Raw genomic sequence first — 20,444 nt, 5'->3', positions numbered from 1 at the left:
ACCACACTTGATCTTAAAACTGAAGCACAACAGAACCTGTAATGGGTTTATAGCTTCAGGGAATCTTATGGGGATGGGCAGACTCTTAGTTGTTGTTTTTCTTTGTTTTTTAACATACTTTTAATTAAAGATTTCTTGATTTACAAAAGTATGTGCAATGTCTCTTTTTTCAAGTTACGTTTTCAATAGATCAGTTTCATTTGTTGAGACATTAGTATTACATTAGGGAAAAAAGGGGGGAAGAGTGGAGGGGGGCATGTTGAGTGGGGTTGGGTGGCGATGCATCTATTCTACTTAGTGTATGTGTGGGGTTTTGTGTCAGCTTCGCTTGTGCAGGTTCTCTTTAATATTCACTTGTGTTGCTTTGGTGGTGAGAGAGGTTGGGGTTGGCCTAGGGTTTGGTTGTTTGTTTGTGGTTGGCTGTGGTGAACTTTGTTTGCATGTGTGAGTGGGGTAGGTGGATGTTTTTATATCAGGTTAGCCATATTGATTTGGATGCTGTTGATACCAATGGCCCATGCTTACTCCTGACAGGTCTCTCCAGTGTCGGTCTATAATGTTTCATGCTCTCTCATCCTGCCGGTCTGATTTGTTTCTGTCTGTATTTTTCAGGCTCATTTTATTTGTTCTTTTGAACTTGTTTGTTATGGTACATTTTATCAAGTTATATAAACGTCTTTACGATTCTGCCCATCTTCGAATTGCACTTCACTTCTTGTCAAATCCTAAAGCTTAATCTGTGATTTCAAATTTGCATCATTTCTCTGTTGTTGCTTCTCATGCTCTTTATCTTTGGAGTGTCCCATTTGTGCATTGTCCCAAACCAGGAATTACTGCAGGAAAGCCGAGAGTCAGTACTGCACTGCCCACCCTCTCAAAGCAGCGTTCCTGTTGTTCCAGGACGGGTGTTGTAGGGTTGCAATGATGCATGAACAAAATCAATTCAGCACTCCTGCTGGTGCTTTGCTGCAACCCTGACCTTGTTGCCATCCAGCACTCCCCCCCCCCCCCGCCAGGGGTGAAACTAGGCTTTATTTTACTTGGGTCAAAGACAAAGTTTGGCACCACCCATGCACATTTGCATACACACACACAGGCTGGGAGCCTCAATGGTGCCCCTCTAGAGGCTTCACCTGGAGCAACCCCCCCTGGCTAGCCCCCCCATAGCTACAGCACCCCCCCTCGTCGTCCTAATAAGTATCAGCAGGAGGGTAGTGGTGTGGCATCACTCCACCACTGTGGCTGCTCTTGAGAAAAAGAGGAGGAAATGCATCATCAAAAAAGATGCCTATGCCAATTAATGCATTTTAATTACTGGATTTTAAATACAAATACTGTACTACTCACCATATGACCAAACTGTCACCTGTGTGCCTGCTTGGTCTGCTGTTGATGTGTAGCTTCAAGGCCCATGCTCACCGCTTTTATGATTCATTGTCTTCAAACTGGACTTGGACTAGAGAAGACTGTCTTCTATAAAGTAGGGCACATGGCCATCCTGCCCATCTCCTGTTGTTACAACATCTCTATAAGGTTGGTTTTTCATGCAGGTGGGAGATCAATCAATTGGATGATCAGTCACCCAAAACCCGAGGAGCATTTCCGGATGGTAGGACTTAAGTTAGTGATACAGTCATTACCTCTAAAATGTTTAGAATGTCATCACTAAACACATGTTCTGTTGACGCCACTGTGACTTGCAAATATATGCAACACAGTTTCAGCAATGTAACGAAGTGTGGGTATGTTGTTTTTAGTGAAATGTTGGGGGTTAAAAAACCTTAATGACAAGTAGCAGGTGTACAGCATTAAAACATTTGGGAAAAGGGCAGGCAGTCCAATCCTCATCCTCAGGTTTGGTTGCTGCATAATTCTCTCTGTTAGCCTTTCAAACTCAGTGCATTGAGACTAGATCTTTTGATCAGCATGAGATGAAGCATGGGCCTTTCTGCTTTGATGTAAACATTACTAGTCAGAATAATGTAATTTAAAGTCCTACTGATTTCAATATATAGAATTAAACATTAGTTGAACTAGATGTTAACATTTTAAGAAAGAGAGGCCTCCTGGGAAAATTTTTACTTCATCTTACGTTAGGAGGAAGGTAGACACTTTTAAAGTTTGGGGCAAAATTGAAATATGCAACATTTGTTAATTTAAGTATAAAATCTTTTTTTTTTTTTTTTTTACTACAAGAACATGACTGGAATATAGTCAACAGCCTATAAAATAGTACAGTTTGTTGTCATTATGAATAAAGTATTAATTTAACTTTTAGAAAAATTAGAGTTGGAAATATGCTAGTTTTTGAAAGTCTTAAACTGCAGTAAATAGCTCTTATTGTCTTCATGTCTGTCAGTATTGAGACCAACAGTAATAAAATTTATGCTTCGCTATATCATTTAAACCCAACATCACTTTATATAGGTTAGGGCAGACTTTGATATGGTGTTGTATTTTAGAAACTTAATGGTCAATGGGGATTATAAAACAGGATGTAAATTGGGGGATATTACCTAACTGTATACTGAATATTGTAATAAGAGGAAAGGCATTGACATGTCACTCATGGCATGGTGCCTCTAAGTATTGATCGGTTGTAATGCAATTAATATATTTTCTTGTGTAGAGCTCTGATCATGCTTGTATGTTATTTCTGCAAATTACAAGAGAGCATTGGGACGAAGAAAAAGTATATATGAAAGAAACCAGTGATGTAGTTCAAGCTGAATGTTGCTGGTGCTGTGTGGACTTGTTATAAATATAATCACTAGTGGTATTTAGAAGTCTGCTTAATAGCTATCATGATTCAACTGCTTGATACACATTTAACGAAGGTTAGGTAATGACAGAATCAAAGCACATATTTATACAACAAGCATTAATTTATGTTATTTGGACAAACATAGCGCACAAATTGGCAATTGTACAAGAGCTTATGAGTAGCAAGCTGAGTGAGTATTTCCTTTCATTTTGGTGTTCACTGCAAGCCAGTAAATACTTAATAAAGGGCTTTCAGTCTGTTTAGAACCTTTATTTTCTTTCTCACCATTGACACATTAATAGAGAAACACATTCTCATGAAATGCTTAGGCAGTTTATATGCACAAAATGGAATAGTTATTGCTCCCTCCTGCAAATTTTCCGTGGATAAGCCAGTTTATCCCTGTTATTCTTTCTGACCAATGCCTTGAATTGTACTGCCAACATTAAGAGCACACAACCTGGTTTTAACTGGCACAGTAGTTGCTGCAGCTGACCCTAAACATTAATTTGCCATTTCGATGGAACCCCGGATTGGGTCTTATAGCAATAATAAGGCTTGAATGCTAACTGTAGTATATGGAGCTATTTGTGTACCATGATTGAAGAAACTGACTTGATTTTCAGTATCACATGCTCAGTCTCCAGGCCCTTTATATTCCTGGACCAAAGAAAAAGCTTCCCTTACAAGAAATGGCAAAGTTAAATCACTCTGGTAAGATTTACCTTCTGGTTGACTTGTAGGTTTAATAGCCAAAGTCTGTGTAATGTGCAGATGCAAATTGGCTCCCAAAATTGGCTTCAGCAAGTAGAAAACTGGGATATTTGAGTGTATGTATATACAAGTGTGAGATTCTGAAATAGTGGAATAATTTAGGAACGGATATAGTTGCAAGTATAGAAAAGTAACTTCACATCTTCACATTCCAGAATGCACTGCTACTCTTTTTGTTAATCAGGTGAAAACTGGTATTTTTACAAGATTAGTTTTCTGTTAAAATTGTCTTCTATGACTATTTTAAGCCTGCTTTTTCAATCTAAGGCCTATTGAAGATAAACAGAGTTAATGCAAGCTGAGAATATTACTCAGAAGATGTGTACACATTAAGGAGTATATGTCTTGTTTATTTTTATAAACACTCCTCTTAGTTCAGATGATGAAAATCAATACTCCCATCCTGGTGCTAGCCATCAATTTTAGATCTAGTGGCTACAGTACTAAAATAAAATATACATTTACTCCTATCTGTAATGAAGTATTGACTGGAGTAAGGTTATCTGTGTTTATCAGAACTCTTATAAGAATTCTTTCAGAAAGGAATTACATAATATTGTGAAACTATTTAGGATTAAACATGTCCCTTGTTAGTTTTGTTATTGCCATGAAGTTAGAGCTGGATAATAATTCAACAGCTGTTACTAAAATGCCTTGTGAATGGCGCTTTAGGCAATTGTGGGATAAAGATTTAAGTTTCTAAATAAAATGGTAGTATATGTGGGAGGGTGAAATGTCAGAAATAGAATGCAGTTCTTTGTGCTTCTTTTTCACATTTACAATGTGAACATGCCATAGTTGGCTGCTATTTACATGCAAAAAGAAGTCTAAAGTTTAATATTTACACTAGTTTCATTGTGTCCTATCCCAACACAGAGCTTATGCAGACTAGGGTTTAGTAGAAGGCAGAGTCCATCTATATTGCTACAAGGTTGTGAAGGGAGTGAGTGCATTTGTACTTCCACTTTTCTCTTTTGCAACTGCCAGGATAGTGGTAGACTAGGATATAGGACCCAAGAGCAGCAGTGAAGGTGGCAGAAGGACACTGAGCATAGAAGCGCCTCAGAAGAAGAGGAGGAGGAGTTTGGACTTGATATCCAGCCTTTCACTCCCTTTATGGAGTTCTCAAAGCAGCTAACAATCTCCTTTCTTTTCTTCCCCCACAACAAACACTCTGTGAGATGAGTGGGGCTGAGAGACTTCACAGAAGTGTGACTAGCCCAAGGTCACCCAGCAGCTGCATGTGGAGGAGTGGGGAAGCGAACCCGGTTCACCAGATTACGAGTTCACCTCTCTTAACCACTACACCATTCTGGCTCCCTTGCAACAAAAACTTTTATTTAGCATTTACACCAACAGTCCAGCAGTTACTTAAACTTTTATTTACCTTACAATATTAAGACATTAAACAGCTACAGTGCAAACAAATTCTATTGGCAACTTGCAAACAAAGAGTTCTGATAGTTTTCTATAGTTTTCTATAGTTCCATTCTACCCTGAAACTAACAAGGGGTGTTTGTAGGAGTGAAAGAGAAAGATCAGATTCTGAAGTCAATAAATGACACACAGCTTCAATGAGGTTTCCTGGGTTTCTGAGTTGGAAGGGATGATTCCGAGATAGTGAATGAGGAACCTGTGTCAGGTTCAGGAAGACAGCAGAGAAAACTATATGGTGAAGACGCTAATCTGTATCTCCCCAGCCACATTGGATCCTTAGACCAGAAGATCTCCCCGTCGTCTTGCACAGTCCATGCATATGCACCTACTTTGTTCAGGGGTGTTAATGGTAATGTGAGGGGCCAGGAATCTCAGACACCTACCAGTTGCGTCCTCACTCTGCCATTCTGTTATACTGCTTCAGGAGTTAATTTTGCCAGTTAGAAGACATTTCGGTAAGTAAACAGTGTATAAATCAATTAATAATAAGATTAATAAAAAGTCTTACACAGGTGCAGTCCATGTATGTAGGAGGAGCCCAAGTAACAAAGGAAAGCCTCCTTTTCAGTTAATCCACGGTGCCTTTGCTATAATTATTTCACAGTTAGCTGGTTACATACCAGCGTAGGGCCTCCAAACCCCGGAGAGGCCTTTTCATGCATGCCACATCTTTGATTACAATTACACAAAGGCAGTGTGTTTCAGTGTCATTGGGGCCAGCAACTAAAACACTGATTGAAACCGTTTTTGGTCTCAGGACACACTTGGAGCCTTTATGGCCTGCCATGGAGTAGCAAATAGCTCTAATTACAACCTGGCATTGCAATCCTCCACTGACCCATGTTTGAATCTGTGCCTATACTTTGCAAAATACAGAGAGTACACAGAAACAGCTTTTTCTTTTTTTGCCTGGGCAAAAGAAAAGTGTGTTTTGGAGTGGAGGATAGCTGCTCAGAATGATCCTTGAAGCTACAATTGTTGCATTTTTCCTGAGCTAATATGAGAAACCTAAATCCTTTGTGACTATCTCTTTCTCAAATTCTTTACTGGACACTGAAATGAATGGGTTTTGAGCTTGTCGCCTTTGTACCAAAACACATTCTTTACCTGATTCTCTTATTGACACACTCATGTCTAAAAAGGTCCAGCATCCTACTATAACTCATATACAGTAATCTGACCCCTGGGCCTTATCTACTCTCATTTTCTTCATTTCCTCATTGCAGAATCATAGTTGCCTCAAACAGGTGGAAACATGTCACCAGTTTGCCTTAGCCTGCACATGGTGACACACGCATGTTTGCAGCGAGCTAAAAGGAGAGGAATAAAAGTTTGCCATTACTGCTGTAATGTTTCTGTATACCCAAGGTTGTTGGGGGAAAGGATGTAGTCTGAATAGAACTGCTGTTGAACTTTGCTTTTAAGTTCTGGCTCAGAACAGTTCATTCTACTTCATGTTCTTTGCTGAAGGACAGTTCTCCCTTTGGGATTATAAAACAATGGTATGACCCAGTCAAACCATCAGACCATCTAGCTTATTATTGTCTACTCCAGTTAACAGCTGCTTTGTAAGATCTGAAGCCGAAGCTATGCAAGACTTGCAAGAGAATAAAGCTGAAATGCTGTGTCCTTCTGTTTGTGTCCTCACCTACAAGGTGTTCTGACAAATTCTGTGCGTGTTAAAAATTCTCTTTTTTTGGTGCATAGATAAGTTTCAACCAATAGTATTTTGTTACTTTACTTCTAGTTTTGTGAAATAGAAATATGTATTTTGCAATTCACAAAAACCAACATTAGTGTAATTTAGGTTTACTGTGACATTAGCTTGTCATGCAAGGTACGCCTGTTGACCATCCCTTTTCTTCGCAAGTATTAGAGGTGTAGGCTTCTTTTAAAAATCTAGAAAAATGCAACCTGTGCTGCTGATAGAAGTAAAACAACTCATGCAACACGTTGGCGACTAAGATACATACAATAATTACCAAAATAATTATACATTCTTATACACAAAGTGTGGGCATCTTCATGAACTTACCTAAAAAGATGAAGAAAACAAAAGACTGAGTTAAGCATTTGAAAAATCCCTTGAAACCAGACATTATAAGTTCATCTTAAGTTGGGTAGTTCATAAGTCTCTGTGGCTTTACACTAGATTTTGTATTTTTTTTTCCAGAAGATTGATAAAGAATGTGTAATTATTGTATGTATATTAGTTGCCAAGGGACGCGGGTGGCGCTGTGGGTTAAAGCCTCAGCGCCTAGGACTTGCCGATCGAAAGGTCGGCGGTTCGAATCCCCGCGGCGGGGTGCGCTCCCGCTGCTCGGTCCCAGCGCCTGCCAACCTAGCAGTTCGAAAGCACCCCCGGCTGCAAGTAGATAAATAGGGACCGCTTACCTTTTATTTTGAGCACATTTTAAACTGCTCACATTTCTCGTGATGGGGTAGAGCTGCCAAATTCCCGATGTGGGACGATATGAATTATTGGTATCATGCAGTAAGTTTTATGAGACTTTACATACATGTATTTATGTCACAACTTGCAATACTTTCATGTCCGGTAGGCTTTTGTTCAATGAATATCTCTTAAAAACTCATCACCACTTAGCTATATGAGGCTCCTAAGTACTTAGCTTCTATTGCCAAAGCTGATTTTGCTAATGTTAAATACTGACGTCCACACTATTTTTATTATTTTTATTATTTTTATTTTTATCTAAATTTTAAAATATATAATATTGCCTATTAAATTATTTTCCCCTCCTGATACAGTGCAAGCAACCAAACCATCATCTTCATATAGTTAATAGGCCTTTAAAAACTCTATAGGGAACATAAGGTTATTGTGAAGCTTTTAATTTTGGATCCTGACCAAATGGAGATAATGGTTAATCCTTTTATCTTTTTTTTTGCTGCTGTGGCCAATGCATAAAAGTAATGATCAACGCCAAACATTAGTATCCTGTAAAAATCTAATATAAAATCTTCTAAATTAAAACCCTGACTCCATAAGTCAAGGTTAATGACTTGTATTAAAAGAAAATACAGCTTTTGTAGGAGGATAGCAAGATATGAAATCACAGTATGCAAGCAGCAATCACAATACTGAACCTGTCAAATAAAGGATTAAAACCTGTCACTTCTTAATGCAGTGTTTTCCTAATCCCTACTGGTAACCTTGCAGAGCAACAGCAAAATATTGTCTTTAGCCGCCAAGTGACTGAAAAACAAAACCTGTTTCCATATGTTGCCTTCCAATTGTCTTTCATTACTGCCAAATGCTTTGGCTGAGTCAAAGTTTCACCTTCATGCAGGGACAAATTCTTGTAGACTGTTCAAACCTTAAGACTTCTGAAACTCCTAAGTAGATTGCCTTGATGACTTTAGTCCTGAACCATAATTCAAGGTGCACCCTAAGCTAAGGTTACCAGATGTCCCCGTTTCCCAGGGACAGTCCCCAGATTTACAAACCAGTCCCTTGACAAAATCCTATCGTTCCTACTGAAGTTGAAAAGTGTTCCCGGATTCATTGGGAAAAAATCTGGTAACCTTACACTAAGCCATTTTCAAAATGAGATCTCCAACTCTTGCAAGGCTTTCCATAGCTGAGCCCTGGACTTTGTTTAAATCATGTAATAATAAATAAAGAACTCTGTGCTTCACATAAGCTGTTGGCCCTCCACCATCAGTCAACCATAAACATCTAGAACTGGTTACATATTTTTTCAACATGGCTTCTAGGCAGTTTTGAGCCTCGGAACCTTTTTTTCTTTTTTAGAAATTAAACATAGGAGCATGCATAATATGAAATTAACTGTGTTTCTGTGACTTAAATCTACTACCGTACATCTATTATTTAAAAGGTATAATCTGCGAAAAAGGGAAATAGTTTTTAAAAATCTAGCCATCCACTAACATTTAGCCTTGATTCACGGGCACTTCTCTGGATTTCCATAGTTGTCCAGAATATACAAGTCTTCCCAGTAAGCATCCATAAGTGCCAGTTACTCTACCAATAACTTAGATTTGATAGTTATTTAATTCTGAATGTTGCATGACCTTCATACTCAGGTCTCAGACCTTATTTCCTGATTTTAAAATCCTCTGGCAAACATTTGCCTAACCCTCTTGCTTTTTGGTCTTACTAACACTTTTTTGCCTTGTGTTTTATATGATTTGTGAGCCTGACTACCCATTTCCTCATGAATTTGACCCTGAACTGTTGTGTTTAACCACAACGTGTGTCTATATAACTTGCATCCTGGGTCTGGTTTTGCATAGCTCTGATTCTTCGTCGGATTTCTTCCTTGCTAGTTTACTGTTCTTCTTAGAATAGTAGTATCTGATCCTTCTTGCTTTTCTTTCTGAAATGTGATAAGATGTGATATCTGTAGGAACGGAAGCCCTCTCTTGCAGAGAGCAGTGATTAAGTGGGTATATAAGATGTGAGACAATCTTAGGTATCCTGGTCCCAAGCCATTTGTACACCAGTATCAGCACCTTGAACTTTGCCTGGTAGCCAGCTGGCAGCCAGTCAAGCCTTTCAGTATAATAGCAATATTCTGCCTCGGTGAGCGTTGCTTTTTGTAGTAGCTGCAACGTCTGGGCTAACCTCAGAGGTGGCCTCACAAGGAGCACATTTCAGCATTGCAGTCTGGAAGTCAACAGTGCATGGATGACAGTGGCCAGGCTATCCCAGCTGCATCTGTCCTAAGCCAGGGAGGTTATCCAAACCTCTAATTACAGAGATTGGTCCATTAGAACCCTCAGAATAAGCTGCAGTTTCTTTTAGGATCTATTATGGATCAAATAGTTGAGCTACCCGGGTGTCCAATATTCCTCTTCTTTATTTTAATAAAGCAGGAATGCTGGTTAAACAGCATATTGATTATTTGTTTCAATCAAAGATTAGCATAACAGATTGTGCTATTTTTTGGATTTTGGGATTTAGAGACTTCATGTGTACTTCACTACAAAACTTAGGGGAAACTTGGGTTTCTTTGAATGCTGGTGCCCTGCCCTGTCCCTGTCTGGAGGACCTAGTGGCAAAAAAGCTAAACCCCTAGAGCTAAGAGGTGTGGGAGGGAGGGCATCAATATGTTTGCTGCTGTACCTCTAGCAGCTTGGGGCTCACACAGCCTCGGTTTCTGTGCCCTTTGACATGCAGGATGCCACTCATGCTATAAAGCAAGAATCAACCGTAACATATATCAAAGGAATTGTAGGCTGGGTCCTTCGCTTGCCCTGTTATCAGTGCCTGTACTTTACACCCTATCTTCCTCTGGCTCAGTTCCATCAAAACCAGCAGAGTTGCCATCTCTTCTCGGTGTATATGCTATTCTGAGCTGATCTAAATGCTCAGGAAACAATATATGGCAGCTTCCCCTGGAGATGGTACCAGTTCAGAATGGAACTGTAGGAATTGCTCCCAGGTAAAGCAGCAACAACAGCAACATAATCCCATTGCCTTTGGGAAGTTGATATATTGTTTTGGGAAGTTGATAACTTTGTTGATGATGCATGTAACAATACACGTGCACATTCACACATGAAATCACAGTCTAAAATGACCACATGGTTTCAGAAATGTGTAAGGTATTCAAAATATGAAAAACAGTGAATCAAGTATCGGGGTGGGGGTGGGAGAAGAGCACGTTGGACACTTTGTGTACAGATTTCAGCCTTATAAGTCCTTCCTGATTTTTCTTCTAAATGCTTTTGATTTGAAAAACATATGTTTGGTAAGATGCCAGTTCAAAATGAAACACTGCAGTATGCTTGCCTGTCAAGATAGGACAAACTTAGACCACCGAACCTTGACGGCGTTTCTTTAACCAAAAATGGGCTTCTGTGCCTCTTGTGTAATCGGAGAATGAGTACGGTTGTCTTTAGCAAATGCATAAATCATTCCCACACTATATTTCTCTGGAGGATAATTTGCTGTCAGCGTCAGCTTTAATTGTCTCTTTATCCATGAAGGCAGATGGGAGAGTTAAGCCAAATAAGGGTGTACTGCTATTTGGCTTACTAACTACCAACAATCACATCAGATAGGTGGAGAACATTATGTGGCACTAAAATGTTAAAGTTTAGGTTTCATGTCTCTGTTTCAAGTGCTGGTAGGTACTCATTCTGGCTTTTAGAGAATCATCAGTCACTTGTGCAGGATTCATTTCCACATCTTGTAAAACCCATGCAAGACCGGTGGAAAGTGCATTATATAAACCTCCATAGCATGTTTCATCAACAGTATGCCTGCTTCAGCTGCTTGTTTTGGGATGTGTCCTGGAACATGCTTTCCGACAGCTGATGCGCTATGTACCTCATCTTGGATTCTAATTAAGGATCCAGTACTTGGTTTTGCCAATGCGAGCCACTAACTCAGGGCTCAAATAGCAGTGCAATCCTTTACATGCCTTCTTTAAAATAAGCCGCATTGATTTCAGTGGGACTACCGTATTTTTCGCTCTATAAGATGCACCAGACCACAAGACGCACCTAGTTTTTGGAGGAGGAAAACAAGAAAAAAATTATTCTGAATCTCAGAAGCCAGAACAGCAAGAGGGATCGCTGCACAGTGAAAGCAGCAATCCCTCTTGCTGTTCTGGCTTCTGGGATAGCTGCGCAGCCTGCATTCACTCCATAAGACGCACACACATTTCCCCTTACTTTTTAGGAGGGAAAAAGTGAGTCTTATAGAGCAAAAAATACGGTAATTCCCCAGCAAATTGTGTATAAGACTGCACCCTAACTGTGATGTGAGAAATCTGTGATCAGGATTTCATGTGGGACTTTGCCAAACAGAAATGCTAAATTGGGAAAGCACGACTAGCCTAAAGCTTTCAGCTCCTTGAGTTTGCCCAGAGCCCATTAGCAATGTAGGGAGGAAAAAGCACACAAGTACAATAGCAGCTTCCAGGAAGGAACTATTTCAACCAGGGAAATAGCACAAGAGGAAAAGGTTAATAAACTCTGCCCCAGCACTACTTCCCTGGTCAAAATAACAGCCTGATGTAGAATTATGAATGAATACAATTGATGAATAAAGAAACTACCTTAGTAGAAGTATATTTGTTCTGAATAAGGTATCCCCCCACTCCGAAGCAATTTCCAAATGTAATCCCTAGTGTATGTAACACTATAAATTTGTTTGGTAGTTTGGATTATATAATATTGATGAAATGACCTCTGGTCAAGGCCAGCTCTAACACAAGGAAGCTAAGGGAGTTTGTTAATTTATTGTTGTCAGTTTATCTAATATGAAGAACCTCCTTTTATTCATGCACTTTGACAAGAGAACAAGAATAGCTGTTTCCTGGTATACCATCAATCAGTGAATTTCTTCTAGGCAGTACACAAACCACAGTCAACACTTGGAACAGGTAGTGGGACTATATTATGCATGACTGTGTATGACACAAGGTGAAGGGCAGGTTCTGTGTCACCTGAAATAGTCATATTCCTGCTTGAGTAAAATGAGTAAAACATCCCTCCCAGTTGTCCTGCCCTCGCTCATCAAGGGTAAATATCCATTTGTTTATCCTCCTTGCATTAGTACACTTTGACATGAAAACAAGAAACCAATGAATTTCTTCTAGGCAGTATACAAACTACAGTTATGGTTGGAACAGGCAGTGGGAATATAATATGCGAGGCAGGGAATAGAACAAGCTGAAGAGCATGTTCTGTGGGATCTGAAATACACATATTCCCACTTGAGTAAAAGTTTTTCCCAGATGACCTGCCTTTCCTCTTCCATCGAGAGCATATCCATTTGTTTTTACTGTGAGTGCAGTATTAATGCACCACCTTAGACTCAAGTTTTCTGAAGGGAAAAAGCAAAACAGGACTCTCCCCCCCCCCAACTTCTTACCAGAATGGTGGGAGCACATTGGGTGGTGATGGCTCCAGAGCGTATCTTCCTCCCTGAAATCTGGCAGCACCCACGGCTGCAGCTGCCTGAAGGATTTATAAATGGATTTATCTTTGTCCATCTGTTCTATCTTAATCAGCTGGTTAGAGTAATTAATGGGCAAATTATTTATCTAATAATATTCTAGATGAAATACTGTGTATTCAAATGGATGACAGAACTGCAAGAAAGTTCAGTTAAATTGACTTGAGCAGGCTATTTTTAACCACAACTTATTTCTGTCACAAATGGATTGGAAACGTGAATCTGTTTAGTCTGAACTAAAGGGGAATAAATCAATATATTGGGTGGGTGTGTAGCCGTTTCTATGTTCAGGTCACCTTCAGTAAGGACCCAGTTCTGTATAGTCTATTTTGTTACAGTTACAGACATACCCTCCCCCTCTTAAACTACAGCTGCCTCTCAATCCCACATTTTCCATTTCTCTCTGCATCTCAGTGTCCCCAGGCCATTCCCTTGTTCCCAAACCATATTTTTGCTTAGCATCCTATTGAGCATTTCCCTGGAAATATTCCCAATGTTTCATAAAAGCTTATGTTTTACCACACACAGCTTTTGTGCAGAGCTTTCTGTTCCCTTCTCCTTCCCTCAGTAGGTGAGTCACTGAATAAATTGCCCAATATCCTTAAGGAGGTTAGCTGTAGCTTGGGGTCCGTTCTCCACACACACCCCCAGCACAAAATTTGCTGGGCTATGCATTTAAAATTAAAGCCTCTTAATATCATCTCACTATCTGTAAGTGTTTGCTTTATGTGGTGTGCATGGTTTGTGAAAACATAAAGGTTATCATTTGTGGTGATGTTGGCTTATTCGTTGTGGTTGTTTTGGCTTGCTCTGGGTGAAGCACTCAGCTGAAAACCACAACTAGGTGGAGTTCCTTTGTGTCACATAGAAGCTGAACTTTTAAGCCTCTTACAGAGGACTTTGGCTTGCTTTCAGTGTCATGTTCACCCTTGGGGTGTTTATACAATCTGAATATGAACTTCGGCAAGGGCATTAGGCCAGAAGTGATCTATAAATACTCTTTGTATGACTGGGACATCATAGTCTGAAACAGCATTTTATTTATACACCCCCCCCCCCGCACTTCTCAAATGGGCTTTTGTGGTTCTCAGAATGTTCCTATCCTTTATGAGCTGACATTGTGTTTATCATTTGTAAATTCACAGTTAAATACCCTAGCTGTATTATACAATCACACACACAAGATCAAGGTGCATTCTGCTCTACTGGCCTTGATGTATTATTCATTATTTTATGATTATAACTTTGAAATAGCATTATAACTTACTGGGCATTTCAGTATATCCTGCCACAATTGTTTTGCCAGTCATACACTGACTTTTCAGATAAATTGGTGGTAAAAGGTATGGTTTCAAGTATATTGAATGCCTTTCTTACTGTTCTTCATCAGAGTGTTGCTTACTTCCACCATATCTTTCCTTTTCATGCATGGAATTGCTCCAGCTTCTTCTTTTTTAAAGTGGGGAAGTGACTTAATCAACTTGGCTTAAATTGGGAAGAGAGAAGGGCAGGAGGGTTTTGCCATCCTTTCTGGCTTGCATGGGATTTCATTCCATTGTCAGACTCTTTTGTTATGTAGAAAAGAAGCTGCGAGGGTGCCTTGTTACTGATGGTGGATCACTGTGGTTGATGACATGCTGTCAGGTGTAATGGTGCTGTGAGCGCCAACTGCATCAATCTAGCCTTGACTCATTACAAGAGATATGCCCCCCAAGATGCAAACAGCTGCCCTGATTGAATAGATTGCTACTGTTGCTCCAGGCAACCCTGGATCAAATCACTCCTCTAATTCTGCTTGATGAAAGCTACAGAAAACCAAGCACTACACAGCAACAGCAGTACCACATTTTGGACCATCACTTAGGGAGAATGGAAGCACTGTGTTACTGTGTTGCCTTTGAGAAATGTTTCAAAGAAACCTTTGGATTATGTACTGATAGCACACTTGGATCAATGTGAAGAATCTGTAGGTCAAGGATAGAGGAATGTTGCCCTCCAGATGCTATTGGACTACAACTCACATTATCCCTGAACATGCTGGCTAGGGCTGATAGGAGTTGGAGTCCAGTAACACCTGGAGGGTCACAGATTTTCTACCCCTTTGCACTTACTTTGTGATAGAAAATACTTTGCACTTACAGGTGATAGAAGGTGCTCTGAAATCGGCACCCCAGTCTTAAATGTAAGGCAATGAAAATTCACCATGTAGATATTTTTGTATCTTGGCATTCTAAAGAAAGTAAAATATATTGGTGCTAAGATAATAAGGGCTATCTTTTTAGTGTTTCTTATTCATCTGTCAAATTACTTTAAATATCTTTTGAACAACCATATCTCTTAACAGGATTTTTAAAAAATTGAAGGTGGCATATTGAAGTATTGCTGCACTGAATGAATAAATTATGTGGGTAGGTGGTAATTGTGCTTGTAATATAGTGAGCTATACTTCTTTGAGTTAAATGGCCCACCCATGTAGGTTCTGCTAAATACTTTTCAAACAAAAGTCCATCTTTATTCTGCCCAGTACTTATTAATTGGGTAAAGGGCTATTTTGAGGTATCTTTCTAGTTTTTTTTTTGTTTTTTTTAAGATAAAGCTCCTCTTTAATCCAGGATTTTGGTGTAAGATCATTTCTGTAATGAGAATTGAGCTTCTGGGTCAAACAGCCTTCACACTTGATTAAACCTTGACTGAAACCTATTTATCAGCGCCCATATTTAATGGATAAAAGAACCATTAGTAAACACTAGAAGACTGTAGCCAAATAATTGATAGGTTAGTACAAATTACGGTACCTTAAATTCTGCCTTCACCAAGTCACTACTGTACTACTTTTTGGGCTGCTGTTTCCCCCTTAGAGTTGATCAGGGGTCAGCAAACTTTTTCAGCAGGGGGCCGGTCCACTGTCCCTCAGACCTTCTGGGAGGCCGGACTATATTTTTTTTGGGGGGGGGGGGAATGAATTCCTATGTCCCACAAATAACCCAGAGATGCATTTTAAATAAAAGGACACATTCTACTCATGTAAAACCACGCTGATTTCCGGACCGTCCATGGGCCAAATTTAGAATGCAATTGGGCCGGATCCAGCCCCCGGGCCTTAGTTTGCCTACCCATGGGGTTGATGGTTATATGCTGCAATATTGGGGAAAACCACAGTTGTGAGTGCCTGAACACGGTCATAGAGAAAAATGGCCTGGAATGAGAGTTCTTTGAAGCTAGAATCATAAAGCGTGTATCACTTCTGCTAATCATACATTATTATGTTGGTTAGAAACTGTAATATGTTAAGATAATCAGATGCTTGCTTCATTATACAATTTGCCTTTGAATTTAATTAAATGAAGGCATGCTATTCCAGTTACGGCAAAATTAGGATAAAAATCCTTTTGATAAACCTTTTGATTCATATTATTCAGGTCTCTGCTCTTATGTTAAACCAGAAAGATTTGTAATCATGGTTGACCTTTATAGATATATTTGCAGTAGCTCCTATTTAATTGATAGTGAAGATAATGGCTTAGGTTCAAAGATCTTACTGTGTAGGTACCTCATCTTCACATGTGCTGCTGTTGATTTTTCTTCCCACCTGTGTCTTTTTTAAAAATCCAACTCCAGAGGGTCAAGCAGGTGCTCCAGAGCAGCTTTTCTAGAGGCATGGGTAAAATCCTGTGAGCAGAAATATGTGTTGTTGGGGTTTTTTGCTAGCACAGTAGGATCCTTAGAGCCAAGCCAGTTTTCTTAAGCCAGCTACTAATAAGCAATTTCTTCTGAAACACAGGACCGAAAGCTGACGAAAGTGGAACGGCAGAGATTTAAAGAGGAAGCAGAGATGTTGAAAGGTCTTCAGCATCCGAACATTGTTAGGTTTTATGACTTTTGGGAATCGTGTTTAAAAGGAAAGAGATGTATTGTGCTGGTTACAGAACTGATGACATCTGGAACCCTGAAAACGTAAGCATTGGACAAATCGAGCAGTGCATAGTTTACCAAATGAGGTATTTGGGCAAATCACTCGCTTCATTTGAAAATATTCCATTATCATGAATTGAAGGTATCTTTCCTTCTAATAGCTTATCTGTCTTTGATCTTAACTGAGCTGAAGGCAGAGTTTCACTGCCTTTCTGTCCTAGTCTGTTTTGTTATGTAACCAGTAGCTGTTCTGCCCTTATTTCCTCTTCCCCTCTGTTTTACACATGAAAGATGAATGTAGAGATTCAGAGCGTCAACGCAATTTATTATTAAGCCACAATAAACCAATCCTCTGCTGATGAGAGAGGAGGAAAAGAAGCATTTGGCTCATTGAAACCAAACTGTTAATTTTGTTTTGTTAATCTGAATCATGCTAATTAATGGTTTATGGTGCTGATGATCATGTTCAGCTTGATGATGGCATCAGAAGAATAAATGTTCCGCTGCTCATGAGAATACGCTGTATATTCCTCTCCCACCCCCTGGTATATGAACATATGAATACATCACTCAACATGTCAAGGCCACAGCACAACTTCTTAATTACTTAGATTTGAGTTGATAGATGTCAGTAAATTTATAGCAGGGACTTCTGCCACATATTAGCCCCAAATCTGTAGTTTTGCAAGCACTTTCCAGCAAAGCTACTCCTCCTCCCCTGAGCCAGCAGAATGCAGGTATTCATACATCAGTTTCAAATTATGCATGATCCCTCATATCATTTGAGTGCATGGTCTTTAATGTTTTAGGCTCTGAGTGGACTGAGTTAATATTGATCATCCATGGTAAGACCTCCATCTAGTTTCTAAAATAGACACAGATATTACCTGTCAGGGGCTCAGGAGCAGAGGCGCAGGGGAGATAGGAAATGGAGAGCGAAGGGGAGGAATCTGAGGGCAGCGGAGAGCAGAATGACAGTGACCCGAGAGATTCCATGAGCCTCTCCAGTGAATCAGAAGATTCCCAGAAGGGGGCGCCGATGGCCAGGGCAAGGGGGGTCCCAGGGGGGACACACCAGAAGCAGGGGGCCAGCGGAGACTCCCAGAGCAGTAGCTGGAAATCAGGACCAGCTTCCCCACCGGAGCGTAGTGGGGGGGAAGAGTCCCATAGGTCAGGGCCAGCGTCTCCTCCGGCAAGCAGGGAGGAGGAGTCAAGCCCAGTTGGCGTTCCCGAAGAGGGGAGCAGTGACAGGAGCAGTGTAACAGTCAGAAGGAAGGTGGCAGGCTGGGCGCGCGCGCCAAGTTCAAATGTACAGGCGAGCGGGACAGCAGGAAGCCCAGATTGGGAACCAGGTCCTAAAGCCCGCCGGAGGGAGGGGGAGGACTCGGGAGAGTCAGCGTCAGAAGAGTCTAGAAAGGGGAAAGCCCCGACAGACAGGCGGACCCAGAGGAAAAGGGAGCAGAGAAAGAGGTGGAGCAAGGCTAGGGTCTTAAACTGGTGTCTGGGGGGAGGAGATTCAGACGGAGCTTCGGCGGTCTAGGTTTAAGACGTAGAGCTGCGCGCCGTGGCTGCAAATGAGAAACTGAACTTCAATAAAGACTATGTTATATAACAACGGACTGGCGTTGGTCCTCTGTGAGCTGGGACCTGAGGCAGCCCTGACATTACCTTTTACCAAATGCAGTTATCTAAAATACATATTAATGTAACATCACTGTTGTGCGGTCTTAAATTCTCAATGTAGCATTGATTTTTCTTCTGTCTGATATGTTTTTATTCCAGTTATTTGAAGAGATTTAAAGTGATGAAACCAAAAGTCCTTCGTAGCTGGTGCCGGCAAATCCTGAAGGGTCTCCATTTTCTGCACACTAGAACTCCACCAATCATTCACAGAGACTTAAAATGTGACAATATTTTTATAACTGGACCAACTGGATCTGTGAAGATAGGAGATTTAGGTCTGGCAACTCTCAAAAGAGCTTCATTTGCCAAAAGTGTAATAGGTAAGACATTCTTCCTTAGCAATTGTCTCCTCCAGTCTTATAAGCAAGGTATTTCCATCTACAAATCTGTAAATTATTATAACATGGATAAGTGATAACAGACCCTCAAAAAACAAACAAATCACTTTTTATAATTTTTGTGGAAACTACGTTGAAGTGCCTTACAACTGCTATAAAATTATCTTCCTATGGCAGCTTCTGGAATGGTACGTTTTCCTAACTCATAATTTTTCAACCTGTTGGATTTCCTAAAAAAAACAAATAATTTTCTTTGTTATAGAAGAAGCTCAGACTTTGTGTGGGCTTCACTTAGCCATCGTCTTGTTAAAATTATGGTTTTGTTTTTTTACCATAATTGCTTTATGCTGCAAACCTAGACATGCCTACTCAGTCGTCAGCTGCACAGAGTGAGACTTACTAACAGCCAAGTGAGTAAAGGATTTTAGTCTTAATGTAATCATAACCAAATCAAAGTGCATCTTCTGTTCAATTTAGCTGCAATGATGGGACAATCTTGCCTTTTCTCAGCCTAGCATTTGTGGTAAGATTTTGGTTCTTTGAGCTCTTCAAAGAGCTAATTAATGTCCCCCTAATAGTTTGATTCAGTATATGGTATCATCACATTACTTCGTCTTTTTTACTGGAGCCAGCATACCAGTAATAATTATACCCGGGGGGGGGGGCCCTGATTCAACTGACTCAGGAACTCAGTGCCAAGGGAAGCTTGGCTAGCTTCATCTCTGATGACTGTATACTGGCAGGATTAAAAATAAATTTATTTTTTTTAAAAAAGGGACTTCAGCGCTCAAGATAATCTGTAATTTATTGTAATCTATTTTAGCTGGCTATTTTATTTTAACTGTTATAGTGATGTTTTATCTGCTTTGTTTGCTTGTTTATTTATTTCATTTATGAATCACTTTCCATGAGGTATCCCAAAGCAACTTACTATATACAGTGGTACCTCTTGTTACAAACTTAATTTGTTCCAGAGGTCCGTTCTTAACCTGAAACTGTTCTTAACTAAAGGCGTGCTTTCGCTAATGGGGCCTCTTGCTGCCTCTGCGCCGCCGGCACACGATTTCCGTTCTCATCCTGGGGCAAAGTTCTCAACTCGAGGTAACTCTTCCAGGTTAGCAGAGTTTGTAACCTGAAGCGTTTTGTAACCAGAGGCATTTGTAACTCGAGGTACCACTGTAACAATATAGATAAAACAGTTGGTATATTAGAAAAGGATAGAAGAATTTCATATATACTGTATTTTTCGCTCTGTAGGACGCACCTTGTTTTAGATGGGGAGAACAAGAAAAAAAAATCCCCCTCTCTGCACAGCGCCCCTTCAGCGAAGTGGCAGGAGAAACGGAGCCCCTTCCATTTCTCCTGAAGGGGCGCTGTGCCTTAGCTGAAGGGGCACCTACCCTTCAGTGAAAGGAACCCGAAGCCTCCGGAGCGTAGCAGGAGTTCCTGCTGCGCTCCGGAGGCTTCAGGCGGCTATCACTGAAGCCAGGAGAGTCTTGCTCTCCTGGCTTCAGATGGCTATCTTTGAAGCCTGGAGAGCGAGAGGGGTCGGTGCGCACCGACCCCTCTCACTCTCCAGGCT

General features: G+C 40.4%; 1 protein-coding gene across 22 annotated transcripts in view; it reads left to right on the top strand.

The window, feature by feature from the left end:
* Nucleotides 1–20,444, top strand: part of WNK2 (WNK lysine deficient protein kinase 2) — a 112,684-nt gene that overhangs the window by 11,821 nt on the left and 80,419 nt on the right. For all 22 annotated transcript variants that reach the window (XR_013391971.1, XR_013391972.1, XR_013391973.1 and 19 more), the window contains 2 exons: nucleotides 16,711–16,883; nucleotides 18,624–18,844. Coding sequence is in view for 19 of the 22 variants with exons in the window: in XM_077924903.1 (XP_077781029.1) it covers nucleotides 16,711–16,883; nucleotides 18,624–18,844 (394 nt within the window). In the remaining 3 variants the exon portion in view is untranslated. The remainder of the gene's footprint in view (nucleotides 1–16,710; nucleotides 16,884–18,623; nucleotides 18,845–20,444) is intronic.

Source organism: Podarcis muralis, chromosome 2 (assembly GCF_964188315.1).
Source record: "Podarcis muralis chromosome 2, rPodMur119.hap1.1, whole genome shotgun sequence".
Taxonomy (NCBI): Eukaryota; Metazoa; Chordata; class Lepidosauria; order Squamata; family Lacertidae; genus Podarcis; species Podarcis muralis.
This window is presented reverse-complemented; position numbering and strand designations above follow the sequence as displayed.